Source organism: Phocoena phocoena, chromosome 5, assembly GCF_963924675.1.
Source record: "Phocoena phocoena chromosome 5, mPhoPho1.1, whole genome shotgun sequence".
Taxonomy (NCBI): Eukaryota; Metazoa; Chordata; class Mammalia; order Artiodactyla; family Phocoenidae; genus Phocoena; species Phocoena phocoena.
Window position 1 is genome coordinate 86675343 of NC_089223.1, and position 19047 is coordinate 86694389.

At 38.0% G+C, this 19047-nt stretch overlaps 1 protein-coding gene across 5 annotated transcripts in view; it reads right to left on the reverse strand.

Moving 5' to 3' along the window:
- The window catches only part of LOC136123797 (recombining binding protein suppressor of hairless), a 226469-nt gene that overhangs the window by 54855 nt on the left and 152567 nt on the right, over positions 1-19047 (reverse strand). For 2 of the 5 annotated variants that reach the window (XM_065878151.1, XM_065878152.1), the window contains exon 2: positions 14405-14587. The exons of the other annotated variants lie outside the window; for them this stretch is intronic. In XM_065878151.1, the coding sequence (XP_065734223.1) occupies positions 14405-14421 (17 nt within the window). In that variant the 5' untranslated portion in view covers positions 14422-14587. The remainder of the gene's footprint in view (positions 1-14404; positions 14588-19047) is intronic. 5 annotated transcript variants of the gene reach the window in all.

The window sequence follows — 19047 nt, forward strand, 5'->3', positions numbered from 1 at the left end:
TTAAAGCTGGGCTCTATATTGATTCCTAACACCCTAGAAATAAAAATTTCCAAGTAACTGTTGAGGAATCAAAGGATTAAACTTGGTAGAGAGAAACCAGGCATTGTACTACTTAGCTCCCATCACACAGAAAGTATGAGTAGAAAAAAATAATATTTCCCTGTAAAAGTTATGTCCAGTGGACCTCTCTCTAAATTAACTGATTCAGCCTGTGGAATGGAATAGCCTCAGAAGCAACATCATGCAATGAGGTGGTACGTGAAGGCCCAAGACTTTTCCTTAATGAAAGTACACCTGAGAATATAGTGATACTGATAAACCATTGACAACAGTTTAAAATACATGCTTATTGACTTGAGATTATTACTGCACATGTTCAAAAGTAGTAAGAATGCTATACCCCCACAAATGTATATACATAGGTACCAAAAGACATCTACAACAATGTCCACAGCATCATCAGACATAATAACCGCAATCAGAAACTCAAATGGCCACTGTCAAAGGATTAGATAAATTATAGAATAATCATACAATAGAGTGCTATTCAGTAATGAAAGTGAACAAATTATCATTACATATGCAATAATGTTGATTACTAGCAAAACAAGTCAGGCTCAAAAAGGTACAAGAATTGTATGATTCTATTTATATGAAATTCAAAAAAAAAAAAAAAGCAAAACTAATCTACTATACTCACAAGAATACAGGTTACCTTTGAGAGGGAGGTACAGACACTAGGAGGAGCTATAAGAAGGGTCCCTGAAGAGCTAGTAATATTCTGTAACTTCATCTGTGCGATGGTCACCCATGTATATTCACTTTGTGAAAATTTACTTTATTGTACATTTATGATTTGTGTGCTTTGCTTTTCTGTAGGTATATTACTTTAATTGATAAATATATTTCTAGATATATAAATATTTAAGTTTCTTGAATGAATGGATGGTTTTGAAAAAAAGTTCTTTCCTAGACTTTATTCCTATTGTCGTCAAATTGTATTTTAACATCAAAATTTAGAAGCCAGTGATTTCTAGTCCTCGGCTATACCATTCCCGAATGTATGTATTTCATATCAAGAAGGGTTAGTATAAGGGTATAAGTCCTGACAAAATTGGTCTTCTTCTCTCCATCCAAACTGCAGATCAGAATTTACAATCTCCTTTCCTAATTAGTAGGCAAAAAATCAGGATCAACTATGGTCCTCTGCTGGGGCAAATCTATTCCAGAGTAGGCACTTAAAAAAAAAAAAAAATCACTAATTATGCAGTGTCACAGAAAAAGGTTGAATGTGTACTAGGATTAGAATCTTCCTATTTGTTAATTTTTAAACTGGCTTCCTATGCCTCCCTTAACTAAAACCAAGATGAAGAAGAAGGAGAGAGAGAGTGGCATAATTAATTGTTTTCCTACAGTCTCATTCCTTTGTTCTTTCATTAACATTTAACATATTAAAGTGCCTACTGTATGTTAGGCACTGTAGTACACACTTGGAACGTACAACAGCAAATAAGAAACATGATCCCTATGCAGACAGAATACACTACAACAGCAGGATCAGGCTATGCACTGTGCATGCGTATCTCACTTCACACACACACGTCAATCTTATTAAGGTAGGTGCTATTATCCCCATTACAAGATCAGCTTAGAAACCACCTTGCCCAAATTGACACAATGATAAATTTGGTTTAAAATGTAACTAGAAAGATAGCCTCATCCACCACAGAGCAGATAGCAGAAGCAAGAAGAACTACAATCCTGCAGCCTGTGGAACAAAAACCACATTCACAGAAAGATAAACAAGATGAAAAGGCAGAGGGCTATGTACCAGATGAAGGAAGAAGATAAAACCCCAGAAAAACAACTAAATGAAGTGGAGATAGGAAACCTTCCAGAAAAAGAATTCAGAATAATGATAGTGAAGATGATCCAGGACCTCAGAAAAAGAATGGAGGCAAAGATCGAGAAGATGCAAGAAATGTTTAACAAAGGTCTAGAAGAATTAAACAACAAACAAACAGAGATGAACAATACAATAACTGAAATGAAAAATACACTAGAAGGAATCAATAGCAGAATAACTGAGGCAGAAGAACGGATAAGTGACCTGGAAGACAGATGGTGGAATTAACTGCTGCAGAACAGAATAAAGAAAAAAGAATTAAAAGAAATGAAGACAGCCTAAGAGACCTCTGGGACATTAAACACAACAACATTCACATCATAGGGGTACAAGAAGGGAAGAGAGAGAGAAAGGACCTGAGAAAATATTTGAAGAGATTATAGTCAAAAACTTCCCTAACATGGGAAAGGAGATAGCCACCCAAGTCCAGGAAGTGCAGACTCCCATACAGGATAAACCCAAGAAGAAACATGGCGAGACACACAGTAATCAAATTGGCAAAAATTAAAGACAAAGAAAAATTATCGAAAGCAGCAAAGGAAAAACGACAAATAACATACAAGGGAACTCCCGTAAGGTTAACAGCTGATTTCTCAGCAGAAACTCTACAAGCCAGAAGGGAGTGGCATGACATATTTAAAGTGATGAAAAGGAAGAACCTACAACCAAGATTACTCTACCCAGCAAGGATCTCATTCAGAGTCGATGGAGAAATCAAAAGCTTTACAGACAAGCAAAAGCTAAGAGAATTCAGCACCAACAAACCAGCTCTACAACAAATGCTAAAGGAACTTCTCTAAGTGGGAAACAGAAGAGAAGGAAAGGACCTACAAAAACAAACCCAAAACAATTAAGAAAATGGTAATGGGAACATACATATCGATAATTACCTTAAACGTGAATGGATTAAATGCTCCAACCAAAAGACAAAGGCTTGCTGAATGGATACAAAAACAAGACCCATATATATGCTGTCTACGAGAGACCCACTTCAGACCTAGGGACACATTCAGACTGAAAGTGAGGGGATGGAAAAATATATTCCATGCAAAAAGAAATCAAAAGAAAGCTGGAGTAGCAATACTCATATAGATAAAAGAGACTTTAAAGAATGTTACAAGAGACAAGGAAGGACACTACACAATGATCGAGGGATCAATCCAAGAAGAAGATATAACAATTATAAATATATATGCACCCAACATAGGAGCACCTCAACACATAAGGCAACTGCTAACAGTGCTAAAAGAGGAAATGGACAGTAACACAATAGTGGGGGACCATAACACCTCACTTACACCAATGGACAGATCATCCAAACAGAAAATTAATAAGGAAACACAAGCTTTAAATGCAACAACAGACCAGATATATTTAATTGATATTTATAGAACATTCCATCCAAAAACCACAGATTACACTTTCTTCTCAAGTGCGCACAGAGCATTCTCCAGGATAGATCACGTCTTGGGTCATAAATCAAGCCTCAGTAAATTTAAGAAAACTGAAATCATATCAAGCATCTTTTCTGACCACAACGCTATGAGATCAGAAATCAATTACAGGGAAAAAAACCGTAAAAAACACAAACACAAGGAGGCTAAACAATACGTTACTAAATAACTGAAGAAATCCAAGAGAAAATCAAAAAATACCTAGAGACAAATGACAATGAAAACACGACGATCCAAAACCTATGGGATGCAGCAAAAGCAGGTCTAAGAGGGAAGCTTATAGCTATACAAGCCTACCTCAAGAAACAAGAAAAATCTCAAATAAACAATATAACATTACACTTAAAGGAACTACAGAAAGAAGAACAATCAAAACCTAAAGTTAGCAGAAGGAAAGAAATCATAAAGATCATAGCAGAAATAAATGAAATAGAAACAAAGAAAACAATAGCAAAGATCAATAAAACCAAAAGCTGGTTCTTTGAGAAGATAAACAAAATTGATAAACCATTAGCCAGACTCATCAAGAAAAAGAGGGAGAGGACTCAAATCAATAAAATTAGAAATGAAAGAAGAAATCACAACTGATACTGCAGAAATACAAAGGATTTTAAGAGATTACTACAAACAATTATATGCCAATAAAATGGACAACCTGGAAGAAATCAACAAATTCTTAGAAAGGTACAACCTTCCAAGACTGAACGAGGAAGAAACAGAAAATATGAACAGACCAATCACAAGTAATGAAATTGAAACTGTGATTAGAAATCTTCCAACAGGGCTTCCCTGGTGGCGCACTGGTTGAGAGTCCACCTGCCGATGCAGGGGACACGGGTTCGTGCCCCGGTCCGGAAGGATCCCACATGCCGCGGAGCGGCTGGGCCCATGAGCCATGGCCGCTGAGCCTGCGCGTCCGGAGCCTGTGCTCCGCAACGGGAGAGGCCACAACAGTGAGAGACCCGCGTACCAGAGGAAAAAAAAATCTTCCAACAAACAGAAGTCCAGGACCAGATGGCTTCACACGTGAATTCTATCAAACATTTAGATAAGAGCTAACACCCATCCTTCTCAAACTCTTCCAAAAAACTGCAGAGGGAGGAAAACTCCCAACTCAACATAATAAAGGTCATATACGACAAACCCACAGCAAACATCATTCTCAATGGTGAAAAACTGAAAGCATTTCCTCTAAGATCAGGAACAAGACACGGACGTCCACCCTCGCCACTATTATTCAACACAGTTTTGGAAGTCCTAGCCATGGCAATCAGAGAAGAAAAAGAAATAAAAGGAATACAAATTGGAAAAGGAGAAGTAAAACTGTCACTGATTGCAGACGACATGATACTACTATACAGAGAATCCTAAAGATGCCACCAGAAAACTACTAGAGCTAATCAATGAATTTGGTAAAGCTGCAGGATACAAAATTAGTGCACAGAAATCTCTTGCATTCCTATACACTAATGATGAAAAATCTGAAAGAGAAATGAAGGAAACACTCCCATTTACCATTGCAACAAAAAGAATAAAATACCTAGGAATAAATCTACCTAAGCAGGCAAAAGGCCTGTAGGCAGAAAACTATAAGACACTGTTGAAAGAAATTAAAGATGATACCAACAGATGGAGAAATACACCATGTTCTTGGATTGGAAGAATCAATATTGTGAAAATGACTATACTACTCAAAGCAATCTACAGATTCAATGCAATCCCTATCAAATCACCAATGGCATTTTTTACAGAACTAGAAGAAAAAAATTCTTAAAATTTGTATGGAGACACAAAAGACCCCGAATAGCCAAAGCAGTCTTGAGGGAAAAAAAGGGAGGTGGAGGAATCAGACTCCCTGACTTCAGACTATACTCCAAAGTTACTGTAATCAAGACAATATGGTACTGGCACAAAAACAGAAATATAGATCAATGGATCAGGATAGAAAGCCCAGAGATAAACGTATGCACCTATGGTCAACTAATCTATGACAAAGAGGCAAGGATATATAATGGAGAAAAGACAGTCTCTTCAATAAGTGGTGCTGGGAAAACTGGAGAGCTACATGTAAAAGAATAAAATTAGAACACTCCCTAACACCATACACAAAAACAAACTCAAAATGGATTCGAGACCTAAATTCAAGACCAGACACTATAAAACTCTTAGAGAAAAACATAGGAAGAACACTCGTTGACTTAAATAACAGCAAGATCTTTTTTGATCCACCTCCTAGAGTAATGGAAATAAAAACAAAAATAAACAAATGGGACCTAAGGAAACTTAAAAGCTTTTGCAAAGCAAAGGAAACTACAAACAAGACAAAAAGACAACCCTCAGAATGGGAGAAAATATTGGCAAACGAATCAACAGACAAAGGGTTAATCTCCAAAATAAACGAACAGCTCATGCAGCTCAATATTAAAAAAACAAACAACGCAATCAAAAAATGGGCAGAAGACCTAAATAGACATTTCTCCAAAGAGGACATACAGATGGCCAAGAAGCACATGAAAAGCTGCTCGACATCACTAATTATTAGAGAAATGCAAATCAAAAGTACAATGAGGTATCACCTCACAACAGTTAGAATGGGCATCATCAGAAAATCTACAAACAAATGCTGGAGAGGGTGTGGAGAAAAGGGAACCCTCTTGCAGTGTTGGTGAGAATGTAAATTGATACAGCCACTATGGAGAGCAGTATGGAGGTTCCTTAAAAAACTAAAAACAGAATTACCATATCACGCAGCAATCCCACTACTAGGCATATACCCAGAGAAAACCATAATTCAAAAAGACACATGCACCCCAATGTTCATTGAAGCACTATTTACAATAGCCAGGTCATGGAAGCAACCTAAATGCCCATCGACAGACAAATGGATGAAGAAGTTGTGGTACATATATACAATAGAATATAACTCAGCCATAAAAAGGAACGAAATTGGGTCATTTGTAGAGACTGGATGCATCTAGAGACTGTCATACAGAGTGAAGTAAGTCAGGAAGAGGAAAACAAATATCATATATTAACGCATATATGTGGAACCTAGAAAAATGGTACAGATGAACCAGTTTGCAGGGCAGAAACAGAGACACAGATGTAGAGAACAAACGTATGGACACCAAGGGGGGAAAGCAGCGGGGGTTGGGGGTGGTGGTGTGATGAACTGGGAGATTGGGATTGCATGTATATACTGATGTATATAAAATGTATGACTAATAAGAACCTATTGTATAAAAAAATAAAATAAAATTCAAAAAAAAATGTAACTAGAGTATAATGTCCATGATTTTCCATGTAGTCTGTAGTAAGATAGAATTTAATTACACTTCAACTCTGGATACTAACATATGAAGAGGTATGAATATAAAAATTATGAAAAGATTATTAAATGTACTAACTGACCCTAAAAGTTTCTATGCTATAGTACAGACCCATTTTGCTTCAGTGAGGGGTCAACAAAAAACCTGAAAGGAAACCTTTCATTACACTCCCAATACTTCCACTACTGACTAAATTTTATAATTGTAAAGGATCATTTTTTCTTTGATTACTAGAAAGTGAAAAAATATTTTCTAAAGCTATAAATGCATATAATTGAGGAAGTCTAAAGACATCTGCTGTGGGAGCATACCTTAGCTATTGCATAAACAGACACACATGTTCACGTAGATCTGTAGGTCAAATTTTTGATGATTACTCTTTCGTATTCCCTGTACAAAGACAATATGTTATATTGTTCATGTGATAGTGTCTACCCTATCAATCATAATTTCACAAAGTACATTTTTTTCTGAGTTGAAAAGGACCAAGAATACGTAGAAAATTCAATTTTCTAAAAATTATAAAGACAGTACCAGCCCAACCTCTATCAAACCATTTTTTGGCCAATTTCTTAAATAGCCAAACCTCTAGGATACAGTTTGGTATTCTAAAATACTTGAATTCTGCAGTGCATCTGCCTTTTATTATTTTTTTTTTTTTTTTTTTGCTGTACGCGGGCCTCTCACCGTTGTGGCCTCTCCCGTTGCGGAGCACAGGCTCCAGACACGCAGGCTCAGCGGCCATGGCTCATGGGCCCAGCCGCTCCGCGGCATGTGGGATCCTCCCGGACCGGGGCACGAACCCGTGTCCCCTGCGTTGGCAGGCGGACTCTCAGCCACTGCGCCACCAGGGAAGCCCCTATTTCCCTTTTAAATAACACAGACCAGAACATTTATGGATGTGTAACCAAAATAAGGTCTAATTCATAAAGGAAAGACTACGATTCAGGTTTACAAGGAGTTAACAAACCTTTTCAAAGAAGCCTGTCCCTAAGGGAAAAAAATAAAAGATGGCAATTATCATTTTAAAACATGCAAAATAGGACAGTGAAGGGAGACTATTCAATAAACAAAAATAATAAGGTGGTCAAAATTCATATATTCAGAATAGGGAAGAAAAGATTTCCAGAACGTTTTTAATAACACCACTGCATGAATAAGGAAATGCCTTTCTGCTTGAGTGTTTATACCCAAAACAATACATTTCTTTTGAACCGTAACTTAACTTTCTGTTATCACGTCATGTTATAACGATCAAACCTAATTTTTGTGGTAAAGCCAAAAACCACTCTGAAGAAGTGGTCTTAACCACAATTCAAAGCTTAAAGAATGGCTTTTCTGCCAAACCTTATCTGAGCCATTAACCTGTCATGCTTTCATACACTGCTAGGACCAAAAAGGCAGGCCCAGCAGCTAGCATCTGCTCAGGCAAGCCTCACAAGGAGGGGCCATGGGGCTCTGCAAGGGGAATACACAACACGGGCACGGAGGTTGATGGTACAAAATCTGGCAGCAAAATGCTTTGCCTTGGGTGGTACAATAGGCAGCCTAATACTTCAACAACCATCTGAGGAGTCTTGGCTCGGCACAGGCAAAAGGAAGATTCTGAATTGAGAATCACCATAAAGTGATTAAAAGTATAGACCCTGATAAATTATAGTAGTAAAACACTAGAACAGGAGGCAAAAGCCTTGGGATTTGATAGCAGCAATGAGGAAAACAAGTCTATACTCTTAGCAGGTGTAGACTTAACTGTCACAGTTTGGGCCATTCATGCTATATATTTACTTGGTATTTTGCTGTGCTATGAGTTCAAATTATGTAAAGCTGTTGTGTTACAAATTTACTAGTTAACTGGCTAGTCAACTGCCCCTAACATCAGCTGTCTAACTAGAAAATATGAGGGCACAGTTTTTCTTTAAAGATGAGCTGCTCGGGCTTCCCTGGTGGCGCAGTGGTTGAGAGTCCGCCTGCCGATGCAGGGGACACGGGTTCGTGCCCCGGTCCAGGAAGATCCCACATGCCGCGGAGCAGCTGGGCCCATGAGCCATGGCTGCTGAGCCTGCGTGTCCGGAGCCTGTGCTCCGCAACGGGAGGGGCCACACAACAGTGAGAGGCCCGCGTACCGCAAAAAAAAAAAAAAAAAAAAGATGAGTTGCTCCATTGCAGCAGCTAATTCTTAACATTCCTTTCTCACCAACTTCTACACATGCATGTTCCCTAAAGACACTGTGGTCTCTCTTCTCTACAGTGCTAGTATTATTGACCTCTTCCCCTCATTCTTGCCTTCCATCACAAGCAATTCACTGACAAATGCTATCAGCTGCATTCCCAAATTATCTTCTATATCTCCACTCCCTGATTCCATAAGGTTAGATGAAGCTCTTATTACAACTTTTATATCCATAGCATCCTAAACTGGCCTCATGCAGTAAAACAGACAAGCACATAAAAACAAACAGAATATATCCACTTATATATGCTCTCATTTAACTCTCATTAACAATTCTGATAGGCATTATTTCAAACTTAAAAGGGAAAACTGAAGCTCAAAAAGTCACAAGGTACGACTTTCCTCTGTTTCTGATTACACACTGATCATACTAAGATTGAAGATTACATATAAAAACATAAGGAAGCCATAGTCTAGTCTTTAAACCACTTTACTTTGCCTTCGCAAAATAATTGTTTTTTCCCCAATTTTAACTTCTATTTGCTTTTATCCATTAAACAAATCCCCTATCATATGAAAATTTATTTAAATGTTTCAGAAAAATCACTTCTTAACTTGTAAACTATTTCTCAGCAAACCAGAACTGCTGATTCTCAAGGATGAAACGCTGTAGTAATCCAACTAGGGAAAACGGAACGATGCCACATTTAAATAAACCAGGAAAATCTGACTGTTAACAGCTCTAGGAATTAGTCAAATCTAGCGCCTTTAAAGAATTATAAGTATCCCAGTAATGAAGAAAATGCCAACTTGTTTCCATAATAAACTGAAGATGCACAGGGGATTTTTTTAGGCTGTAACTTTTATGCTGGACAAATTTTTTTTAATGGCATTAGTGTACATTAGAGAAATATGCCCAACACTATAAGCATGTATTGTTCATAATTAAAATTGACTCAACTGCATAAAATATTAAGTTTTCAAATGCAATTCTGTACAGTGTGTGCTCACTAAGCGAATGAACCATAACAATAGCAAGTCATCTTGCTAAAAGGGTAACAAAACAGTCATGAAATCGTAGCTCTTAAACTATAATATAATTTAGACCAACTACTTTGAATTAACAAATGATTATGAACAAACTGATCTGAAATGTCTAATAAGTTATTTTCTACAGTGGAGGAAAAAGTTATAAATGGTCCACCAAACGAGTTCATACTAACTTCACAAATTTTATGAGAAAAAGGAATTAACTATTTTACCAAGTCCAAAGAGCTAAAACAATGATTAATTTCCTCACCCTAATGAAACTGTCTACTTTTCCCATAAAGAATGCCCTGCAAAGATACCATGCTATAGGTAATTACTGTTACTCGCACTACAACAGCAATGTAGTTTAATGTGGTATGCTGACACTTCAAAAAAGTGATAATCCATGTTGTTGACAGATTCTATTAGGAAGTGGTATCAAGATCTAAATGGGGCTACAAACAATACAGCTGAAAAGAGGTCCTTAGAAGTTTATGTTCTTTCATGTAATTTTGTTGAGTCTAAAACTAAGTGCTAGGAAAACTTACATACACCAGGTGTAAGTCTTCAGCAATTTCACGCAGGCAATTTTTTAATTTTTTTTCTGTGGTATGCGGGCCTCTCACTGTTGTGGCCTCTCCCATTGCGAAGCACAGGCTCCGGACGCGCAGGCTCAGCGGCCATGGCTCACGGACCCAGCCTCTCCGCAGCATGTGGGATCTTCCTGGACCGGGGCACGAACCCGTGTCCCCTGCATCGGCAGGCGGACTCTCAACCACTGCGCCACCAGGGAAGCCCAGGAAACTGTATTTCAAACACAATCTTAAAACATGAATATGCTGATACTGTACTACTCTGAAGCTTTACTTTTTAAAAAATATTCACCAGAAACTCTGTGATCATCTTCAATATATCTGTAAAGCAAATATCTGCTGTTATGAGGACACTGGAATAGGCAGAGGCACTAATCCAAGAAAAATAAAATTTTAAATATTATCAAAATCCTCACAAAAACAGAAGTTCTAACATTTGACTACCTTAAATATTTGTGACATATCTAATTTAAGGTTAATTTTTTTGGCAACATTAAACTTTTATATTTACCTTCTGAAGTAAAAAAGTACCTGGTATATGAAAAAGTCCTAAGACACAAGGAATGGGAAAATGAAGTGGGTGGATTTTAGTATGTATCATCAGTTTTTTGGTACTTTTTAATTGCATGGGTCATTTTCATCAATGCAAAGAAAGTAAATTCCTTCACAACTAGGAAATATTATAAATTTCTAACCTATGAGCCTTTAAATATTTACGAGGGCAAGCAAGCAAGAAAACACACACACATACACACACTCACCCCAAATAACACAACAAAAAACAAGGTTTCATAGCTAACTGTTTCCTACTGTCAGAGAGAAAACTACTGAGCTAACAATCCTGTTTTAGATATGTGAAGTCTTCTCTGGCTGAGGTCAGTTTGGCAATATGGATTTATAAGACTGAGTGCCATGCAGTTTCCCAGATGATCATTATCAGAACTTAGGTCTGCAATACAGTACACATACATACCCTCAAAACAAGAGTTTTACAGAACTATATCATATGATCCATTCATGGCATTTCCTATTCTGTTCTTTTCTGCTTCATATAATTTGCAGGGTGGGAGGGAGTAAGGGAGGATAGCAACTTATTTAATTGACTCCAGAATGGGCTACCACTGGCAGTTTGAAAACCACTGATCTATGAGTTGATTAACACATTAACAGAATGCATGCCAAGGGGCGGTCTACTAGATTACTCTACTTGATAAAATATCCTTAGTTAATGCCACTCATCAGCTGCTGCTATTATGTTCCCCTTTTCTCCCTGCTCCTTAGATATTCTCCTGTAACGCAAAGCATGGTAGGAAGATCCTTGAAGATGATATAGAGAATATGGCATACCATTAGAAGCCACAGACTGGAACCTATCCTGGTCACCTTTTCTCAGCAAGGAAAAACAATATAAACCTAATACCACATCTCAGGGACATCTGTGACCATGGGAGGCATACACTGAGTGGAACCAAAACGATCCAAGCAACATACACATAAATGTGCATATATCTTGTTTATTTCAGCTTTTTAAAAAAAATGAAATAAGTTTTTTTTAAAAAATGCTCTTTTCTACATACACTGCACTGATTTTATTTTCTATTACAATACATGTCTTAATGCTGATCATAACCCCCACTAAATCGAGTTCTTAACCAACTAAATCGAGTTCTTGACCCACTAGTGAATGGGCTGAAACCTGCAATTTGAAAAACACAGCTTTAAAGGACACACAAATCGACCTAGCAGGATAAGAGAACCAGAGATAAATTACCAGTCTCCAGTGGCCACCTTCTTTTACTGATGAGAAAAAGCTCAAAGAATTGAAAACATTAGTCAAAGAGTGATTGTTTATTTAACTCTAGGAAGATCACAGAAGAAAGTATAAGATTCAGAAAAAGAAATAATGTAATAGCATCTCACCCCGCAGAAAAGAGGTTCCTAATCTGGCATTTAATAATCATCATCGGGCTTCCCTGGTGGCGCAGTGGTTGGGAATCCACCTGCCAATGCGAGGGACATGGGTTCGAGCCCTGGTCCAGGAAGATCCCACATGCTGCGGAGCAACTAAGCCCGTGTGCCACAACTACTGAGCCTGTGCTCTAGAGCCCACAAGCCACAACTACTGAAGCCCATGCGCCTAGAGCCCGTGCTCTGCAACAAGAGAAGCCACTGCAATGAGAAGCTCGTGCACCACAACGAAGAGTCGCTCGCCGCAACTAGAGAAAGCCCGCGGGCAGCAACAAAGACCTAACGCAGCCAAAAATAAATAAAATAAAATAAATTTAAAAATAAATAAATAAAAATAATCATCATCACTGTTAATCTAACACTGGCTTCTTGCATGCTCAATCCTACACTAAATGTGTATGGAATTTATTTATATATATGTGTGTGTATATATACATATACACACACATATATAATGTAATATATAATTACGGTATTATATTTTTAATACACAAGTTTATTTTTTTCCCAGATCATTCTTTCAACCTGTCAAAACAAAAAAAGTAGTGCCAGATTTGAAACACAGATCAGCTGGCCGCAGAATCTAAGCTCTTAACCACCAAGCTATAAACTCTTCCAAAGAGAAAGGAGTTCCCAAATCTGGCTGTGCATCAAGAATCCCTGTGGCATTAAAACAAACAGATGCCCAAGTACTACCCTAAAAAGAGATTTTTTTTTAAGTTGAAGTGGCAAATATTATGGAGAAATATATTTTGTAAACAATGTATCAAATACCATCTCCAACCAAAGAAACCATCTTTTTGGAGAGTAGACACTGTTGTATTGGACATAAAATACCTGGTTGAACTTGGTTAACAGGCAGCTGACTTCACCTTGAAACTTGATTCACTGTCATTATAGACCAGAATTTAATATAAAGCAGTTTTGTCTTAGGTTTAATAACTAAATTCCATTAATAATTTAACTGCTGACACGTCAAGAGAATCTTAACATAAGGTAGACTGATAAAAATTACAGGCTGCACCAAAGTATTTCTATTACACTTATATATCCATGATTTAAACATCTATCTTCCCAACATGTTTTCCTTCATTACCTAAAAGATAAAGAATTTTGAACCCGATGTAACTTTATGAACTCAGCATTCTCCCTGGGTTGATTCATTTCCACTACCCCAAGAAAACATCCAGTAGCAAGCAAACAGTACAAATTTAGGTTTCCAAGGTTTCCAATAATTAAGAAATGGTTTGACTACATCACTCAAATAAAATGTTATGAACATAAAAACCTTAAAGATTTTTGATGGTTAAGTGGGTAATATGAAGCCTAGAATTACCACTACTAGCAACCACAAGTAACAGTGGGACTACATACCACAAACACATGAAAGATTAACTGTATACATACGGTGGTGAAGAGACAACAATCACAGTATTAGTAAAGAATTACTCATTTTCCTCTCAGTAAAAATTCTTTGTAAAAGACAAAAACAAGCACAAACTATAAATGGTCCAAGTAAAAATTATTTCGTTTGGTCAAATTAACACTCCAACTGAAGAACTGTATCCAATTATTTCCTGTTCAGGCTACCATGAAATGACAGCACTACAGAGAAACTAGTTATGATGTAAACCAGAAAGATAATTACAGACTAACATATGAATAATCACTAAACTATTTCGTGAGAGAAACTATAGCCCATTACTATTAAAATCTAGCAAAAATATCTACCCTAGTGTCTCCTATAACCATATCTCAAAGGGGGGTGGGGAATCACTCAACAAGCTTGTGATACATGTTTTTACAACAAAAAATACTTTTGCCATAACTCCATAACCACATCTGCAATTTAAATATTAAAATATCTTAAAATATGCAATAATTAAATATAGAACCATGAGTGTTCACTCTACGCATGACCTTGGGGCCACTGGAAGATTTCTAAAGCATACCTTTTAATCCACGCCATGGTACTTCAAGAACATGTTAAGGTAAGCCACAGGCTGGAACACTTCGATGCACCTCAAAACACCTCAGCCAGTGTATCTGTATCATTCTCCTTTCCTTTTGAGATCATAATGGTTCCGAAGAACTATAATGCTTCCATTGGAATGACAGTTTCATAATTTCAATGACTTAAAAACAAAAACAAAAAATAAGGACTTAAGTGTTGGTATGTTAAGCCACTAGTGAGTGCACTGTGTTAATTGCTGCCACGGCTAAGAAAAACAAAGCAGCTACTGCTACTACCACGTAACATTTTTAATATGACCCTGATGTGAATGAGGAGGAGTACATGCTTAGTGGTCAGAGTGACAGCCCTTGCTTTATAGAGATCTATCCAAAGCCCACAAATCTCTTTACCCCAACTAATTCTTCAGTTTTCTTCTCAAGGAATGAAAATAACCTAAAAGACAGGTCTGAATACTTGGTAGGTGCCAGGTTCACCTCTGACCAACTATTCTATTCTGTGTTGAATGAGAGCTGGCAATCACCCACACACCTGCATAAAAGGGAACTCATTAATAGACACAACAGGGATTCCTTCAAACAATGCCCCTTCTGGTGTTAATATTACTGAATCATTTTAATTCCATGGAAGTCATTAAACTGTAAAAAGTTACAGTTTCTAAAGCTTACTTCTATGAAGAGCATGCAGATAAATGAACAGATCCATGGCTAACTATCAGGTTTTAGTGCTTCTCTGTGATTGCCTTGACAGGTTACCTGATTCCTCCTTCCTCCTCACCCCACTCCACCTTTCTTACATAAAAACATTAAAAACACTTCATTACTTAAATGATACAGTAAGAAGTCTATGTATCACATTTTAAATCTAAGAATTCACTCTACTTCTGCTTCAAGTTTGGCACTCTATAGTTACAAGAAAGAACGAATACTCAACCTACACGAAGGAAGTAAAACTGATAAATTATCAGTAATACACATACATTTATGTCATAAAGCAGTTAACATTACTTTAGGATGACTGATAGGAAACTTTTAATAAAAGCAAGCAATAAAAGGGGCTTCCAAGGAAAGAAAGTAGCTGGGAGAGGTCTGTTATACTCTGGGTTTGTGGGGCAGCTCCTGCAAAGGTTAACAGACAAGGAATGGCAGACAACAAAGTTTCCCAGCTAGAGCTAAAAAGTACGTGCTAAAGAGAAAGAGAAATTATTTCCTGTTTGAAAGGGTAGATTCAACTGATGAAAACTTTTCAGGTCCACTGTCAGAAAAATTACATATTCCTGAGATTTAGATTTATTGCAGGTTGTAGGGAATACAGACTACAAAATATAGGTCACTCTTCAGAAAGCTGGTAATAGTGGCATAATTGGGAAAATACTAATGAAGAACAGAAACAAGGGCCCTGGTCCAATGAAATCACTGTAGCCACAACCATCTTTAAAACTGATCATTTTACCGCTTTAGTGCAACCCCCGACCCTTCCCCCTCCAGCTTAAAACCTTTCAAAGGCGCTATATGTGTTACAACCTCCTGGGAGGAAACACACACTGTTTCCTACACTCTGTTCCTCCATGTTTCCTACACTCTGTTCCTCCAAATAAACTCTGGACTATCAGGTTAATGTTCCTGAAGTACAGTTCCTCCCTTGCACATAAAGAATGATGTTAATCACTGGGAAACAAGGCAGGATATAAATACATTAGATAATAAAGGAAAGAATAAAAGCCTAGGTCTGTAACACTTACTCATTATCTCATTTAATTTTTCATAACGCCATTTTACAGAGGAGAACACTGACACTCTGTGGTCAAGTGACAGACCAAAGAAAACATGCAATATGAGAAAAGAACTAGGCCTTCAATCTAGACCCTCTAGCTGGAATTTCAACACTTGCTCTATGCAACATTGTTGTAAAATATTGCTGGAGGAAGGAGGTGGTATTGGGGCTAACATTTGTTGACAATATGCCAAGAATCATGCTAGGGACTTAATGGTATTTTATTTCATCCTGATCTACCACTCATAAGACTGACCAGTTGCCTCCTTTTACAGGTGAGGAGATTGAGGCTCATAGACATTTAAGCATTAATCTGTTCAACATAATGCATCTGAGACTGAAAGAGGTTGGTCAGATATTCTGTCTCACATGTCCAACTCTAAAACTCACACTCACGTTGCTTTGCCAATCTATCTCCCAGAAGCAATCAAATCCAAACTTAAGCTTTATTTTTCAACCTGGCTGACCTAACAATAATCTAATTTTATAAATGCTGCTGACTCAAAATGTAGTCAGTGTATATAAACAGATTTTTTTTTTTAAATGGTGTTTTCTTTTTTTTTTTTTTTAAATTAATTCATTTATTTATTTATTTATTTTGGCTGTGTAGGGTCTTCGTTTCTGTGTGAGGGCTTTCTCTAGTTGCGGCGAGCGGGGGTCACTCTTCATCGCCGTGCACGGGTCTCTCACTGTCGTGGCCTCTCTTGTTGCGGAGCACAGGCTCCAGACACACAGGCTCAGTAGTTGTGGCTCACGGGCCCAGTCGCTCCGTGGCATGTGGGATCTTCCCAGACCAGGGCTCGAACCCGTGTCCCCTGCATTGGCAGGCAGATTCTCAACCACTGCGCCACCAGGGAAGCCCTAAACAGATTTTTAAGCTATGGTTTAACAAGAGACTATATGCACATTCACTAAAGCCACTAAGAAGGCTTAGAATCATATTTAATAACTCAAATCAGAAAGTTCATTTGATTCTTACAAATGAGATCCAGTTTTTTCATGAAGTTATGCACTTGAAGATCTTTTAAAGCTGACTTGTAAATCATGGTAGTTATCAATATAGATTTTAGTTGACAAAACAAAAATAAGCATAAAAGTTATTTTCCTTAAGAGGGTGCACTACCATGTTTCCCATGGACTGCTGCTACCAGTCTTAGCCTCATGGAAAGCAAACCATTTATTAGGTGAGGGAGGTGAGGCCATTCAGTCAGATTATCAGTAATTAAAAAAAAAGAGAGAGAGAGCGAGCAGATGGTCAGCTCTCTACAATGCTTCAAACCATGTTAAACTAAGAGTAACAAAAAGCACTGGAAAAATTCCCCAAATTAAGGACAGGAAACTCCTAAGTAACGTCAAATTTGAATAGAAACCAGCACTCACGTTGCATTCCAAAACTGCCTGCAGAAGTGATCAACAGAACTACTATACCAGTGTTTTTGGTAACAAGTTAGATGACTCAAAGAAACCATTTTTTAAATTGCTGAAACAGAATTTTGCAGAATTACCATATTTAAGGGTTCAAAACTTACAGGAAGAAATTAAATAGTCATTTAACAAATCTTCATCAGGGACTTCCCTCATGGCGCAGTGGTTAAGAATCCGCCTCACAATGCAGGGGATGTGGGTTTGATCCCTGGTCTGGGAAGATTCCACATGCTGTGGAGCAACTAAGCCCATGCACCACAACTACTGAGCCTGAGCGCCAGAGTCCACAAGCCACAACTACTGAGCCCACGTGCCACAACTACTGAAGTCCACACACTGCAACTACTGAAGCCCGTGTGCTGCAACTACTGAAGCCCCGTGCCTAGAGCCCGTGCTCCGCCACAAGAGAAGCCACCGCAATGAGAAGCCCGAGTGCCAAAACAAAGGGTAGCTCCTGTTCGCTGCAACTAGAGAAAGCCCACGCACAGCAACAAAGACCCAATGCGGCCGAAAAAAAACCCGAGAAATTCTGATGCCCAACTAAATACCTTTTTTTAATAAATATATTTATTTTTTATTTACTTATGTTTGGCTGTGTTGAGTCTTCATTGCTGTGCACGGGCTTTCTCTAGTTGCGGCGAGCAGGGGCTACTCTTCGTTGCGGTCTGCAGACTTCTCATTGAGGTGGCTTCTCTTATTGTGGAGCATGGGCTCTAGGCACGCGGGCTTCAGTAGTAGTTGTGGTGCCTGGGCTCAGTAGTTGTGGCTCGCGGGCTTTAGGGCACAGGCTCAGCAGTTGTGGTGCAAGGGCTTAGTTGCTCCGCAGCATGCGGGATCTTCCCAGACCAGGTCTGGAACCCGTGTCCCCTGCATTGGCAGGCGGAGTCTTAACCACTGTACCACCAGGGAAGTCCCCCAATTACATAACTTTAATTGCAAAATTAATGTGTATTAAAACTTTATGCAAAAAAAAAAACTCTATGCAATTGTCTGCAAAACATTTCACTTCTTTTGGAAGAGACAGAAATACATTTTCATGACAGTTGTTACGGCCTCCTTCACTATGTTGTGTCCAAAGGGGGTAGCTTTTGTCTTTCATCTCTGTAAAACTATTATCTAACCACCAAAGCCTGGAACACAATTGGCACTCAGGACTTAAGCATGTGAAAATATTATAAACCCCATTTGGGACACATAACTGACAGCTAAATACAGAACGTTCGTGATGGAGTGCTTGTCTCATGTGCTCTAAAATATGTTAGGCACACAAATATTCGAGTGATTTGAAGAAATTATTTAGAAATGGCTTATACGTGCTGCAACAATATCAAGGACAACAGAGACTTTGAAAGAAGATGATTTAACATGGACACCATTTTTTGGCTACTGAATTTTGTTTGTTTTGTTTCTGACTACTGAATTTAT